Source organism: Elephantulus edwardii, unplaced genomic scaffold, assembly GCF_000299155.1.
Source record: "Elephantulus edwardii isolate Elephantulus edwardi_28Jun2011 unplaced genomic scaffold, EleEdw1.0 scaffold00121, whole genome shotgun sequence".
NCBI lineage: Eukaryota > Metazoa > Chordata > Mammalia > Macroscelidea > Macroscelididae > Elephantulus > Elephantulus edwardii.
The window spans coordinates 5927208-5940177 of NW_006399871.1; the positions used below are offsets into that span (position 1 = coordinate 5927208).

Genomic DNA, 12970 nt, shown 5'->3' on the forward strand with positions numbered 1-12970 from the left:
ATACCCTTGATATCCTCCCACAACTCATCTGGCCTTCGCTCATTAGTGTTCAAAGCCTCAAACCTGTTCCTGAGATGGTTCTGAAATTCAGGTGGCATAGACTCAAAGTCATATTTTGGTTGCTATCACTTTTAGGTATGAAAAACTCTACTACAGCAATGTCATGAAAGAAGCAGACTACCTCACTTCCTACACAAGTCCAAAGCAAGGTATCACCTCCCCTCAAAATGACAAAATGGATTTCCTGAAGCCAGAAAGTCTGATGGAACTTTCTGATGCAGAATTTAAAAGTACAATGATTGAGTATTTTCAGTGGGTCAAAGACAAATTTGAAGAATTACAGGATACTGTAAGCAAAAACCAGGAGGACCTTAAAAAAAGCTATCCAAAACAATGTAGATAAAACAAATGAAGCTTTAGAGGCACTGGAAAAACAAGAAACCATGATCCAAAATATGAGGTCCAGTGTTTTAGATGCTGTAAACATGATGGAGGGACACATGAAAAGAGCTGAAGAGATGGAACACAGAACGAGTGAAATAGAAGATAGAATTGTCACCACTGATCTGCTAAAGCAAAAGCAGAATCAAAAAGGAAGGAAAAAGAAGAAAACCTAACAATAAAGTGGAACACCATCAAGAGAAATAACAGGCATGTCATCAGAATTCCAGAATAGGAAGAAGCAAGTAAAGGCACTGGAAAAGTTGTGGAAGAATTACTAGGAGAAATTATGATACATTCACATGATGAAATACTATGCAGTATGCAGGAGCAATGATTTTGAAAATTACTACCTAACGGGAGGGACTGGAGAGCATTATACTGAGTGAACTCAGCCCCATACGAACAAACACTATTTAAGACCATTATTGTAGAAATACACTAATAAAGTGATAATTATAGGGTCACAAAATTTGATGGGTCGAAGGAGGGGTGGGTAAAGGAAATGGGAAAAATCCAGTGTGAAAAACAATATATATGAACTTTGTTAAGTAAACCAGTATAAAATAATTATACTTAAAAAAATTATTTACAGCCTCTGAAACCTGATGGAGGGCTGTTACTAGCTGGAATTGACTTGATGGTATTGAGTGTGAGGTTTTTCTTAGAAATAAAAGTGGAACTGCTGTATTAAAGCAAAGGTTAAATACGACTTGGCCGAGCACAATTTTGTGCTGAGGAAATCCACTGGTGGAGGGGCAATGAATAGTTTTTTCTTAAATATTAAATTTCTTATGGGAACGCTAGTGGCCTAGTGACAAGAAGTTGTGCTGCAATCTCAAAGGCACATGGTTCCATGACACCAGCTGCTCTGCGGGAGAAGAATGGACAATCACCTCCTGTGTGATTAATTGCCTCTGAAAACCCACTGGAGGGTCAGCTATGGGTTGGTTCCAACTCGACAGTATACAGCAACAACCTATGTTATTATTAGTACTGCAGTCATAGTTACTATTCTGAATGTTTAACCTTTGTACTAAATTTCCTAGTATAAAAATTTAATACTTCTATAATATACAAGAGATACTTAAAACATTTTAGCCATGTCCTTTGTTGTTGTGGTTGTTATGTGTTATTAAGTAGACAAGAACTCACAGTGACTCTGTGAAGAGCAGCTAGGAACCCTGCCTTATCCTACAACATCTTCACCATCTCTGATATCTTCAAGCCGACCGCTAGTCACTGAGTCAATCATCTTGCGAGTCAGTCTTTCTGACCTTCCACCTTTCCCAGTATCTTTTTCCAAAGTCTGGCCCATCCTGATAATATGCCCAAAGTATGTAAGAGTTTCACCATCCTTGCCTCTAAGAAGCAGTTATGTTGCACTTCCTCCAGGACAGACTTGTTTATTCTTTTGGCAACCCAGGGACAATCAGTCCTCAAACATCATAATCCAAAGGCTTCTTTGGTTTTCCTCCTTGACTGTCCAATTTTAAGATGTATAGGAAGCAAGAGAAAATACCATGGCTTGGGTTAGACTTACTTTTGTCTTAAAACTGACCTCCTTGCTGTTTAGCACTTTGAAGAGGTTCTCAACAGCAATCTGCCCAATGCAACATAACTTGTCACTCTTGACTGCCATTACTATGGATGTTGACTGTGGATCCAAATAAAATAAAGTCTTTGACAATGCCAACCTCTACTCCTTTTATAATGATACTGCTACTGGTCTAGTGGTGAAGATTTTTGTCTTCTTGATGTTGAAATGTAATCCACTGAAAGATACAGTCTTTGATCTTCTTAAGTGCTTCAAGTCTCCACTTTATGCAAGCAAAGTTCAGTCATCTGTATAATGCAAGTTGTTGATGAGTTTTCCTCCACTCTTGATGTCACATTCTTCTTCATATAGTCTAACTTCTCAATTTATTTTCTTAGTATACAGATTGAACTGGTGTGGAGAAAAGGATACACTCTGATGTAGATCTTTCCTGATTTTAAACCAAGCAGTGTTTCCTTGTTCTATATGGACAACTGCTTCTTGGTCTAGGTTTAGGTTTCACATCAGCACAATAAAATTCTGGGAGTCTCATTTTTCTCAGTATTATTTACCATTTATTATGATCTACACAGCTAAATACCTTTGCACAGTCGATGAAATAAGTCAACATCTTTCTGATATTTTATGCTTCCATCCAAAATCTGACATGAGCGATTATATCCTTTGTGCCATGTCTCTTCTGAACCCAGCCTGAATATCTGGTTGCTCTCTGTTGATGTATGATTTTTGAATAATCCTCAGCAAAATTTTACTTGCATGTGCTATTAATGATACTGTCCAATAATTTCCACAATCTGTTGGGTCACCTTTTTGTGGAAAGGGAAAAAATATAGATTTCTTCTAGTGAGTTGGTGAGGCAGCTATCATCCAGATTTCTTGGCATGACTACTGAAAGTGTCCAGGGTTGCATCTGTTTGTTGAAACACTACAATTAGTATTCTATCAAGTCCTGGGGCCTTATTTTTTGCCAGTGTCTTCAGTGCAACTTGAATGTCTTCTTTTATTATCATTGGTCTTGATTGTATGCTACTTGCTGAAATGGTTTTGGTACAATAACTGTATTTTTTCATTTTTTTCTGCATCATTGAAAATTTTGCCGTGGAATCCTTCAGTATTGCATTTCAAGGTATCAGGAGTGGAAGATGACTCATCAACAACCTGCATTATACAGATGACAGAACCTTGCTTGCAGAAAGTGATGAAGATTTGAAGTGCTTATTGAAGATCAAAGACTACAACCTTCAACATGGATTACACTTCAACATTAATGAAACAAAAATCCTCACCACTTAATCAATAGACAACATTATGATCAATGGAGAAAAAAAATGGAACTTGTCAATGATTTCATTTTACTTGAATCCACAATCAACACTCATAGTAGCAGCAGTCAAGAAGTCAAGAGACACGTTGCACTGGGGAGAATGTGCTGCCATGGACCTCTTTAAAAGTGCTAACGAGCAAAGATGCCATTTTAAAGATTAAGGTGAATCTGAACTAAATCATAGCTATTTTCAGTTGCTTCCTATGTATCGGCAAGTTGGATAATGAATGAGGAAAATAAAAGATGTCTCTGGACTCTACTGGAGAAGAGTACCAAACATCCCATGGACTACCAAAAGAACACACACATTGTCCTAGAGAAAGTACAACCCAGGTGCTCCTTAGAGCTAAGAATAGTGAACTTCATTTCACATACTTTGAGCATATTGTCAGGAAGGCCAGCCTCATGATGAGACAATATATGTGTATTTTTTATCCCCATGAGTGAGCTCTGATGGCGTAATCTGTATGGAATTGTACTGTTAACCCAAAGGCAGCACCCCTCTGGTGGTTGGAATCCTCCAAGAACCCTGAGGGAAAATGATGGGCTATCTCCTCCTGTAGGATTTTTCAGTCTCCAAAAACCCTCTGGAGGGCCAATCTGATAAGTTCTGACTCGACAACAATGAGTTTAAGTTTTGTTTTCTGAATTTTCTCATGAAGAAGGGCTTTCTAATAAGCCTCTGATAATTTACCTGCAAATCCGAATAGCATTAAGAACAAATTTGGCAACATTACCTTAAAAATGTCTTTACCCTTTACCCTAACAATACTGTAAGAATTTAGCCTAGAGAATTAATACAATTTAGAAGAGATGTTTGGCAAGGACCTTCTTTTATAATGGAAATTTGAAAACAAGCTAATTTAATAAAAGCAGACTCACAGAGTAAGGAAGATACAGAGGTTGGAATATTTTAGTTGGAAAACCATGCAGTGCATTAAACGGATAGGTACAAAGAGTGTGTGTAGTCTAACTACTTTGTTGTCATATGCCATCGAATTGGAATGAACTCCTAGCTGACCTTCCAAGGGGTTTTCAAAGGCAGTAAATTGCATAGGAGACTGCCCATCTTTCTCCCACGAAGGAGCTGATGGTTTTTCAGATTCACAGTACCACTAGGTCATCAGTTTTGCTTATCTACCTTTTCAGATTTCTCATCAATAAAATGTATTACTCATTCGGAAAGCAGGGCTTTTATCTTGAGGAGTGTGGCATCAAGATTTGAGACTCATCAACAACCAACGATATGCAGATCACACAACCTTGCTTGCTGACACTGAAGAAGACCTGAAGCTGCAGAATGTAGAAGGTCAAGGACTGTAGTCTTCAATATGGAAGCTCAACATCAAGAAGACAAAGATTCTCACCACTGGGCCAACTGGCAGCACTAAGATGGAGAAGAGGCTGAGGCTGTTGAACAATTACAACTTGCACAGCTCCACAATCATTATTCTTAACACCAGTAGTCAGGAAATCAAAAGACAAACTGCATTGGGAAAAATCTGCTGCCAGAAACCTCTCCAGAGTGCTGAAAAGCAAGGATGTCAGTCTAGAGACTAAGGTGCACCTAATCCAGGCCATGGTCTTCACAATTACTTGTTATGCTTCAGAGAGCTGTATAATGACTAAGGATGACAGAAGAATTGATGCCTTTGAGTTGTGGTGCTGGAGAAACATCTTATACATACCATGGACTGCCAAGAAAACAAATAGGTGGCAAGGATTTTGAAGCTCCATCTCACATACTTTGGGCACGAGGCCAGGACAGAATGATCCCTGGAGAAGGACATCATGCTTGGAAGGGTGGCGGGACAGTGCAGGGAGAGAAGACTCTGGATGAAACGGACTGATACAGCAACTGGGGCAGTGGGGGTTGGTGTGTTGGAATTAGTGAGATTGGCTCAGGATAGGGCAGGGTTCAGAGCTGCTGAACATAGCGTTGCTATGGATCACAGGCGACTTGATGGTGCATAACAACAACAACTAAAGGCAAATTACGATGTTGGTGAAGAATATAAAACATATCATGGACAAAAGGAACAAATCTAGCTTGGAAGAAGCAGAGCTACAATGTTCCATAAAAGCGAGGAGGGTGAGACACTGTCTTATGGGCATGCTACCAGGAAGGTCAGTCTCTGGTTAAGGACACACTTGGGAAAATTATGGTCAACAATTAAAGAAGACTCTTAGCAAGGTGGATTTATACAGGCTACAACAATAGGCTCAAATAGAGCAAGAATTTGGAGGAAGGTGCAAGGATCAAATGGTGCTTCATTCTGTTGTACCAAGTGTCACAATGAGTCAGAAGTGACTTAATGGCACCTAAAACATACAAAGATAATAACATATAAAGATAATAAAAGTTATTTTAACATTTAATGGAAGTTTCTTAACAAGCAATATTTTATATTCAGGAAATCGAAGACATTTATTTTTCAGCCTCCAAACCATAATTATAAACCACAGAAGTTTTAAGATTTTCTTTACACTGGTTTTAAGTGAAGACAGAGTAGGAATCTGCTCCTTATTTGTTCAGATACAAAGTACTGGTGATGGGGAAAGAGTTGTAAATGTCAAAGTAAGAAAACAAAACAAGAGATTTCTCACTAGAAAGTCTGCCATTGACTAAAACAAAAATGTACATTTTCCATTTCTTGAGTAATATATACACTTCTAAAAAATTTTTGCCTACCCATACTCATTGCCATCAAGTTCAATTCTGACTCACAGTGCTCCTACAGGAGAGAGCAGAACTGCCCCCTAGGGTTTCCAAAGCTGTTATTTTTACAGAATGCCATGCCTTTCTTCCGCAAAGCCCTGTTGAATATCAATCGCTGACTTGTTCGTTAGTAGGCTAGTGCTGAAACACTGTGCCACCAGGCTCCTCTTAAAAAATTTGGCAGGTAATACCGAAACCTTTTTAAAAAAGGAAAAAATCACAAACCTATGCAAAAAGGATCTTACTCCTGTCTTCCAAGCATTCAATTCCTCTTTCCTGAGGCAACCTTGCCCGTCTTTCCATAAATATTGTATGGATACAGAAGTAAATATGTATGTGTCAGTTTCATTCCTTTACACAAATGGTAGTAGCATTCTGTACACACTGTTTTGTATGTTATTTCCCCCTCCCCTCCTTTGGCAATAGATCCTGAAATTCATTCCAAATGAATGCCTAATTCTATTCTGCCATATGGCCATTCCACAGTTTAATTAACCCATACTCTCTTAATGAGCATTTAAGTTATCTGGAATCTTTTGTTACTATTACTGATAGTAACAAAGGATTCCAGACAACTGATCACTCATGCTCACTGATACTGGTTCTGACTCCTAGCTATATTCCAAGGTTGTAAGTCACAACAGAAAGAAAACTTGTCTACCTTCTCCTGCAGAAGCACTTACGAACTTGAGTTGCCAGACACACACAGCCTTTGTCTACAGACTAAGTTGTGAGAGGCCTCTAGATAATAGAGGACATGTATCTACAGGTATAAATGTGTTACTAGGACAAACTCTCAGAAATGGAATTGACAGAGTAAAGGAAATATGCATTTTTAACTTCTAAGAGATCCTTGGTCAAAAATCTCCTAATGACAAACGTGTATGCAGGCCTGTTTCTCTAGACTGTCACCCAAAGCATGTCATCAAGTTTATCTGGGTTAGTCTCAAAAGTTCAAAATGGTATTTCAAAATATACCAGTAATACAGTAATTTGTGTTTTTTCTACTTCCTTTCTTAGAAACGGCCTGTTGACTGCAGAATCCTTTCAGAGCACACAATTCTAGGGACACATCTGCATACTTCAGTGGATCTTTCTTTTGAAGGGAAAAAAACTTATGTAAATAGCTTCCATTTAAACTGTCACTACAAAGAAGAATTCTGTTACCTGTAAAACGGACAGAAGTTTTAAAATGATCATCAAAATAAAAATGTTTTAAAAACTACATAAACAACTCCATGCTCTCATCCTCATTCCCTTCAATTTCTTCTAGTCTCTAGTTTTCTTAAAAAAATCTATTTTGCCAGAAACTTCAAGTAGAAATTTGTAATCATGAAATGATTCAAGTCCATTTTAGCAACTATTTACCCTTCCTTTTGCAGCCATACTTTTTTTAAAAAAGTGTACTTATTTATATATCATTAATTACCAATTTCCCCACAGCTTTCTTACGGAATTTATGAGTCCTGACTTGTATTTTACCCATTTATATGATCACTCATATAGGCATTATGCTTGCTAAGTGGCAGTCTTTTCCGGTTAAGCTTTTCATCATGAAGACTACACATCATCATCTTATTCTAGAAACCACCAGCACTTAGAACAAAACAAGGATTAGTATGTGTTATGTGTATGTATATGAATGCACATACAGGTGTTAATAGACAGATTAATGCGGTAAAGGAGCTGTGCTGCTAATGCAAAGGCAAAGGGGTCAAATTTGCCATTATTCTGAGGGAGAAAAGTGGGCAATCTATTCCTGTGTGATTTATCGACTTTGAAAACTCACTGGAGAGTCAGTCTGAATTGGTTGTGACCTGACCTTACATAACAACAATAACAGCTACAACATAAAGATTATTCATTTACTTAAGTGTATATTTCACTTCATTTCCTAGACTTTGTGATTCTTCTTTACTCTTACCCCATCATATCAAGTAAAATCTGCTGCATGGTCCATATAGCCACGGCTACATTCTGATATCACATTGTGCCACTATTATTGTTAATTTTTATTTATCTCATACCAAATATGAGAGGGTGGAGGGACAGCGCAGGAGAGGAAGACTCCGGATGAGATGGATTGATTCCGTGACTGCGGTAATGCGGTAGGTGTGTTAGAGACAGTCAAACTGGCACAGGATAAAGGAGGGTTTTGGGTTTTGGTACACAGGGTTGCTATGAGTTGCAGGTGACTCGACAGCACATAACAACAACAACAACGTACCAAATAAACCTCAGTTGTTTCTGCTTGTTTAATTTTATCTTAATCCCTGCCAAATGTTACCTTATTAGGGGAAGCTAGCTTTACCTATATTGCTATGAAATGAAATTGGCCTGACCATGTGAAATAAGAGTTTATGGAGTCAATTAGGATTTCTCTGGATTAGGTAGAGCTGAGAAGCCTGAGCTTAGATGCTGGACTTTCTGTATCTGAATGTGGATTCCATCCATACCTTACCTGCTATCCTATTTTGGGCAAGGGTAGTATTTTCTAATTGTCTTGGGTAGTATTTTCTAATTTCTAAAAAAGCAACTGTAACAGATGCGAATTAAAATAGTATTTTAAATTTTAATGTTTCTCATATTACAAATGAAATTACTAGCAAGAAATAGTATCATTTGTATTTACAGTTCCTTTCTTGGGAACTGCCTGTTGACTCCTGAACTCTTTAAAAACTGACAATAACAAAAATATGCATTGCTGGAGGAGGAGGAGGAAGAAAATGTGCAACAGTGAATAAAAAAAAAAATTCTAGATTTTTCTGAAATCCTTGTTCCTGAGTGCTGCATGGCATTCCACTGTGTGAATGAATGTACCACAATTTCTAAATCCATTCAGTTGTGGCTGTTTCCATGTTCTTGCAAGGGTGCATAACACTGCTATAAACATTGGTGTACAAATCTCTGTGTCTCAGTTCTAATTTCTTGGGATATATTCCTAGTAACAGGATAGCTGGGCCAAACAGAATTTCTATGTTCAACTTTTTTAAGGAAAAGTCAAACTTTTCCAGAATGGTTGCACCATTTTACAATCCCACTAACAGTGTATGAGAGTTCTCACCTCACCACATCCTCTCCAACATTTATTGCTTGCCACTCTACTAAACTTTGCCACTGCTACTAGGGTGAGATGGTATCTCACTGTGGTTTTGATTTCCATCTCTCTTATTGCCTGTGATTTGGGAGAGACTGGAGAGCATTATGCTGAGTGAACTAATGCAGTCTCATAAGGACAAATACTGCATAAGACCATTATTGTAAAAGTAGGAGGATAACTAGTAAGGCCATGTATGAGAACTCAAGGGGGGAAGGGGTGGGAGTGGAGAGATGAGGCTGGGTAGGGGTGGAACCACAGGTTGCACAGTTTGGTGGGGGAAGGGCAAAAGGAAATGGGAAAGATCCGGGTGAAAAAGACAGCGTAATGATAGACAAGGACCAATGATGATTAATTTTATAAAACATAACGCATGAAGAATAGTGTGAAACACAATGTATATGAACTTTGTAAGCAAACCAATAAAGTTTAGGGAGAGAAATCAATAGTCTTTGGTGGATCTTTGTTTTGAAGGAAAACAATTTACTCATGTAAATAACTCTCAATTGAAACCGTTAATGTAACAAGATAAAGTATGGTATCCAGCCTAAAGTTCATACAATTTTTGCTTTAAAGCTAGATTAATTTTCCCCTTCAGTTCATACAACCATCTTTCCTACCCACCTGTTCACTTAGTATTTTGACCAAATTATCACCCCCAATTTACTATCAACTTAAGGTAATTACAAAAAGAGTAACAACAAGTTTAGAATTTAAGCTTCTATATAAGAGAACTCACCTCTCAGTACCCACAGGGCACCATCCAGACTTCCACTTTTGAGAAAAACTTCTGCTGCAATATTCACAATTTGACATCTTGGTGCTAACTTCTCAGGACCTGTAAGTCCTTTTAAAGTTGTAAAATGTATTTTTAACTCATATAGTTTATCTAAGACTTTCTTTCCCTAGAGTGGAAATAAAGAATTGAGTCCCAATCATTAACAGAACTAGAAGCCAGTTACCCAGGGTTGAATCATTACAGATTGATGGTTTTAAGACTGCTCTAGCACTTTTCCTTAAGCTTTTCCTTGCTTAGATACAAAGATGAGAGGAGAGGGGAGCACATAGGGCTTTGCCTTTTATTATTCTCTTTCTGCCTTCATGCCTTGGCTCCCTTTATCAACAATAATAGTTCTTTCCTGTTTTATACACTGCTTCCCATATTAAGACTTCCTTTGGCAAAAGGATTGCATGCTACAGAGTGGTGAAGTGCTGATGACTTTTTGCTCTTTTGATGACTATGCTGACATCCAAGAGAAAAGAGACAATAGAAAGGAAGAGAATTTGTTTTTAATTTAGACAAAGAAGGATAGGTGATGTATTTTACATCAAGACTACCTTCAGTCTGGATATGTAAATTTATACTGAAGAGGTACAAAACTTTTTGTAAAGGGTCAGATAGAAAATATCTGTTGTGTGAACCACATATGGTCTATTCAGTATTCCTCTTTCTTGCTATTGCTTTAAAAAATATTATAACTCCTGAGAAATGTAAAAACATTCTTAGCTCACAGGCCATTAAAAAACCATACTGTAGAGAAGATTCAGCCTGTAGGCCTGAGGATATAGACCTTTATTTTATGTCATATCTAGATAGTTTGAATGAGATGCTTATTGATATCAAAGAACTTTTGATTTGACTACTTAATAATTTTTCAAGGAGTTATTTTCAGTTTCATTTCACCTGTGTGTTAAAAAAGGAGTTTCATTCTTACTTAGTTATATTAAGTAAGATACTAAATAAATTAATCCTAAATTTTTAGTTAATATACAGGCAAAAATTCATCAACCTCTTAGGTCTTAAGAAAAAATTACCATACAAAATAAAACCAAATTCTTAAAATTTAGCAAAATCAGGGAATTTTAAAAAAGGATCTTTTTGCTACTTAAGTCTTCAAATTCTTAGATACTATATATAATTCTGTGCTCTTACCAGTCTTAGATTGTAACAGTGGGAACCAGATAAACATTTCTGTTTATCTCAGAGTTACTTAATACTACGTGCTAAACATGGGGAAGCCCTCAGTTTTTCTGTACAATCTCATACCCCAATTCATTAATTCTGTGTATGTGTGAAGGATCACGTACTTAAATGTTACTGAGCATACTTTCAACTGTGAAATAGCATCTTCAAAAAAGATGCATTCTAACAACTGATTAGATAGAAACTGTGCCTTCGATTTCTGCACTCTGTGTAGCTCTATCCCTTACCAGATCCTCCGTATTTTGGATTTTCCTCTCTTCTGCTTCACTAAACTTTATGTCAAATCTCAAATTTCTGAGAGATTGCATCTGTAACTCTATATAATCTAAAAAAAAGTTTATCTTGAAAAAATATATCTAGAGAACAGCAGTATAATATTGTCTAGAAACCACATCAGATAGGTGATATATACTGTTTAAGAATATTCCAAGAGGTAATATTTAAGGAGTTCTGTCAATTTTAAGTATTCTGGGTTCATTTTATAATTCCTCTAAAATTTCAATGTTACTGATAATTAGGAGTTTGCAAAGTAAATTCTGAACTGAGTGGTGCTTCAAAGAAATAGGCCTTTTAGTTTGCCTAACAGCCAGAGTCCTGCCATGTCCTTTTCACATCTGCTTGTAATGAAGAAGAGCAAATTCCTAACTTACAAAGTTAACTCACATTCTTTTGTCTTCTCATAAGTATGAAACGAACATCTTCCATTCTAAGACAAAACGAAAATGTAATGAAATACCTTGGACCACTGTAAGAGTTTGTGATAGAAGTATATAGCATTGATTCCAATTCTTCCCAGCAAAGTTTTATCAACTTCACTATTTTGTGGATCTTTGCTAACTGAAAAGCAAAGGAAACATGGAAGAAAGTGAAATAATCACTTAAAACAATGAAAAAGGCAAATACATACAGAATCATTAGTACTACCACAAAGACTAAGGGTTGGCAATTTATAACTTGTGGGCCAAATCTGGGCAGTGCCTTCTTTTTGTACAGGGCATGAGCTGAGAATGATTTACATATTCTTAAAGGGTGGCTGATTTTTTTTTTAAAAGAAAACTATGCAACAGTGATTAGATGTGTTGTGTGCGCAAAGACTAGAATATTTACTAGCTGGCCCTTTACAGAAACAGTTTGCTCACCCTTGGTAAATGCTGTTCAAGTGAATGACTTACATTGGGAAAACAAAATCTCAAAAAAGTGTCAATTTTGTTTATTTGTAATAGTAGCATAAAACATTCAGTAGAATTATGACAAATTCAATGCACACTTCCATGTTTATTGCATCATTATTTACAATAGCAGAGTTGGGAATGACCCAAGTGTCTCATCAGTGACCAAATCACTAAAGAAAATGGTACACAATGGGGCATTATATATAATTAAATAATAATCAGGGAGTTCTGGTGGCTTAGAGATAAGGAGGTAAGGAGTTTTGCTGCCAGCTCAAAGGCACATGGTCAGAATTCACCAGGTGCTCTGTGGGAGAAAGATGGGCAATCCTGTCCTGTGTGATTTACAGCCTCTGAAAACACATTCGAGGGTCAGCTATGAGTCAGTTCTAACTTGATAGTACATAACAACAACAACAAAGTCAGATATAATAGGACAACTATGGTTTACAATCACTCATATAAAAAGGTCAGGAAATATTTACACACAGACTCTACCTTGGAGGGTTAACAAAGCTGGGAAGGTAAGGAAGGGGGAGTGAAAATAAAGAAACAGGTTAAGGTGGGTGATGGGAAAGGGGTTGATAATACTTGGAAAATAATAATAAATGGTAACTATTATAAAACAAAAAAGCATATGAATGATTTTGTGCAAAACCAATCAATTTATAAACTGTT

General features: G+C 37.0%; 1 protein-coding gene across 1 annotated transcript in view; it reads right to left on the bottom strand.

Moving 5' to 3' along the window:
- Positions 1–12970, bottom strand: part of TOPAZ1 (testis and ovary specific PAZ domain containing 1) — an 88166-nt gene that overhangs the window by 20070 nt on the left and 55126 nt on the right. The window contains exons 18-19 of the mRNA XM_006893055.1: positions 11860–11960; positions 9879–10044 (exon numbers count right to left, since the gene is read on the bottom strand). Of these exons, the coding sequence (XP_006893117.1) occupies positions 9879–10044; positions 11860–11960 (267 nt within the window). The remainder of the gene's footprint in view (positions 1–9878; positions 10045–11859; positions 11961–12970) is intronic.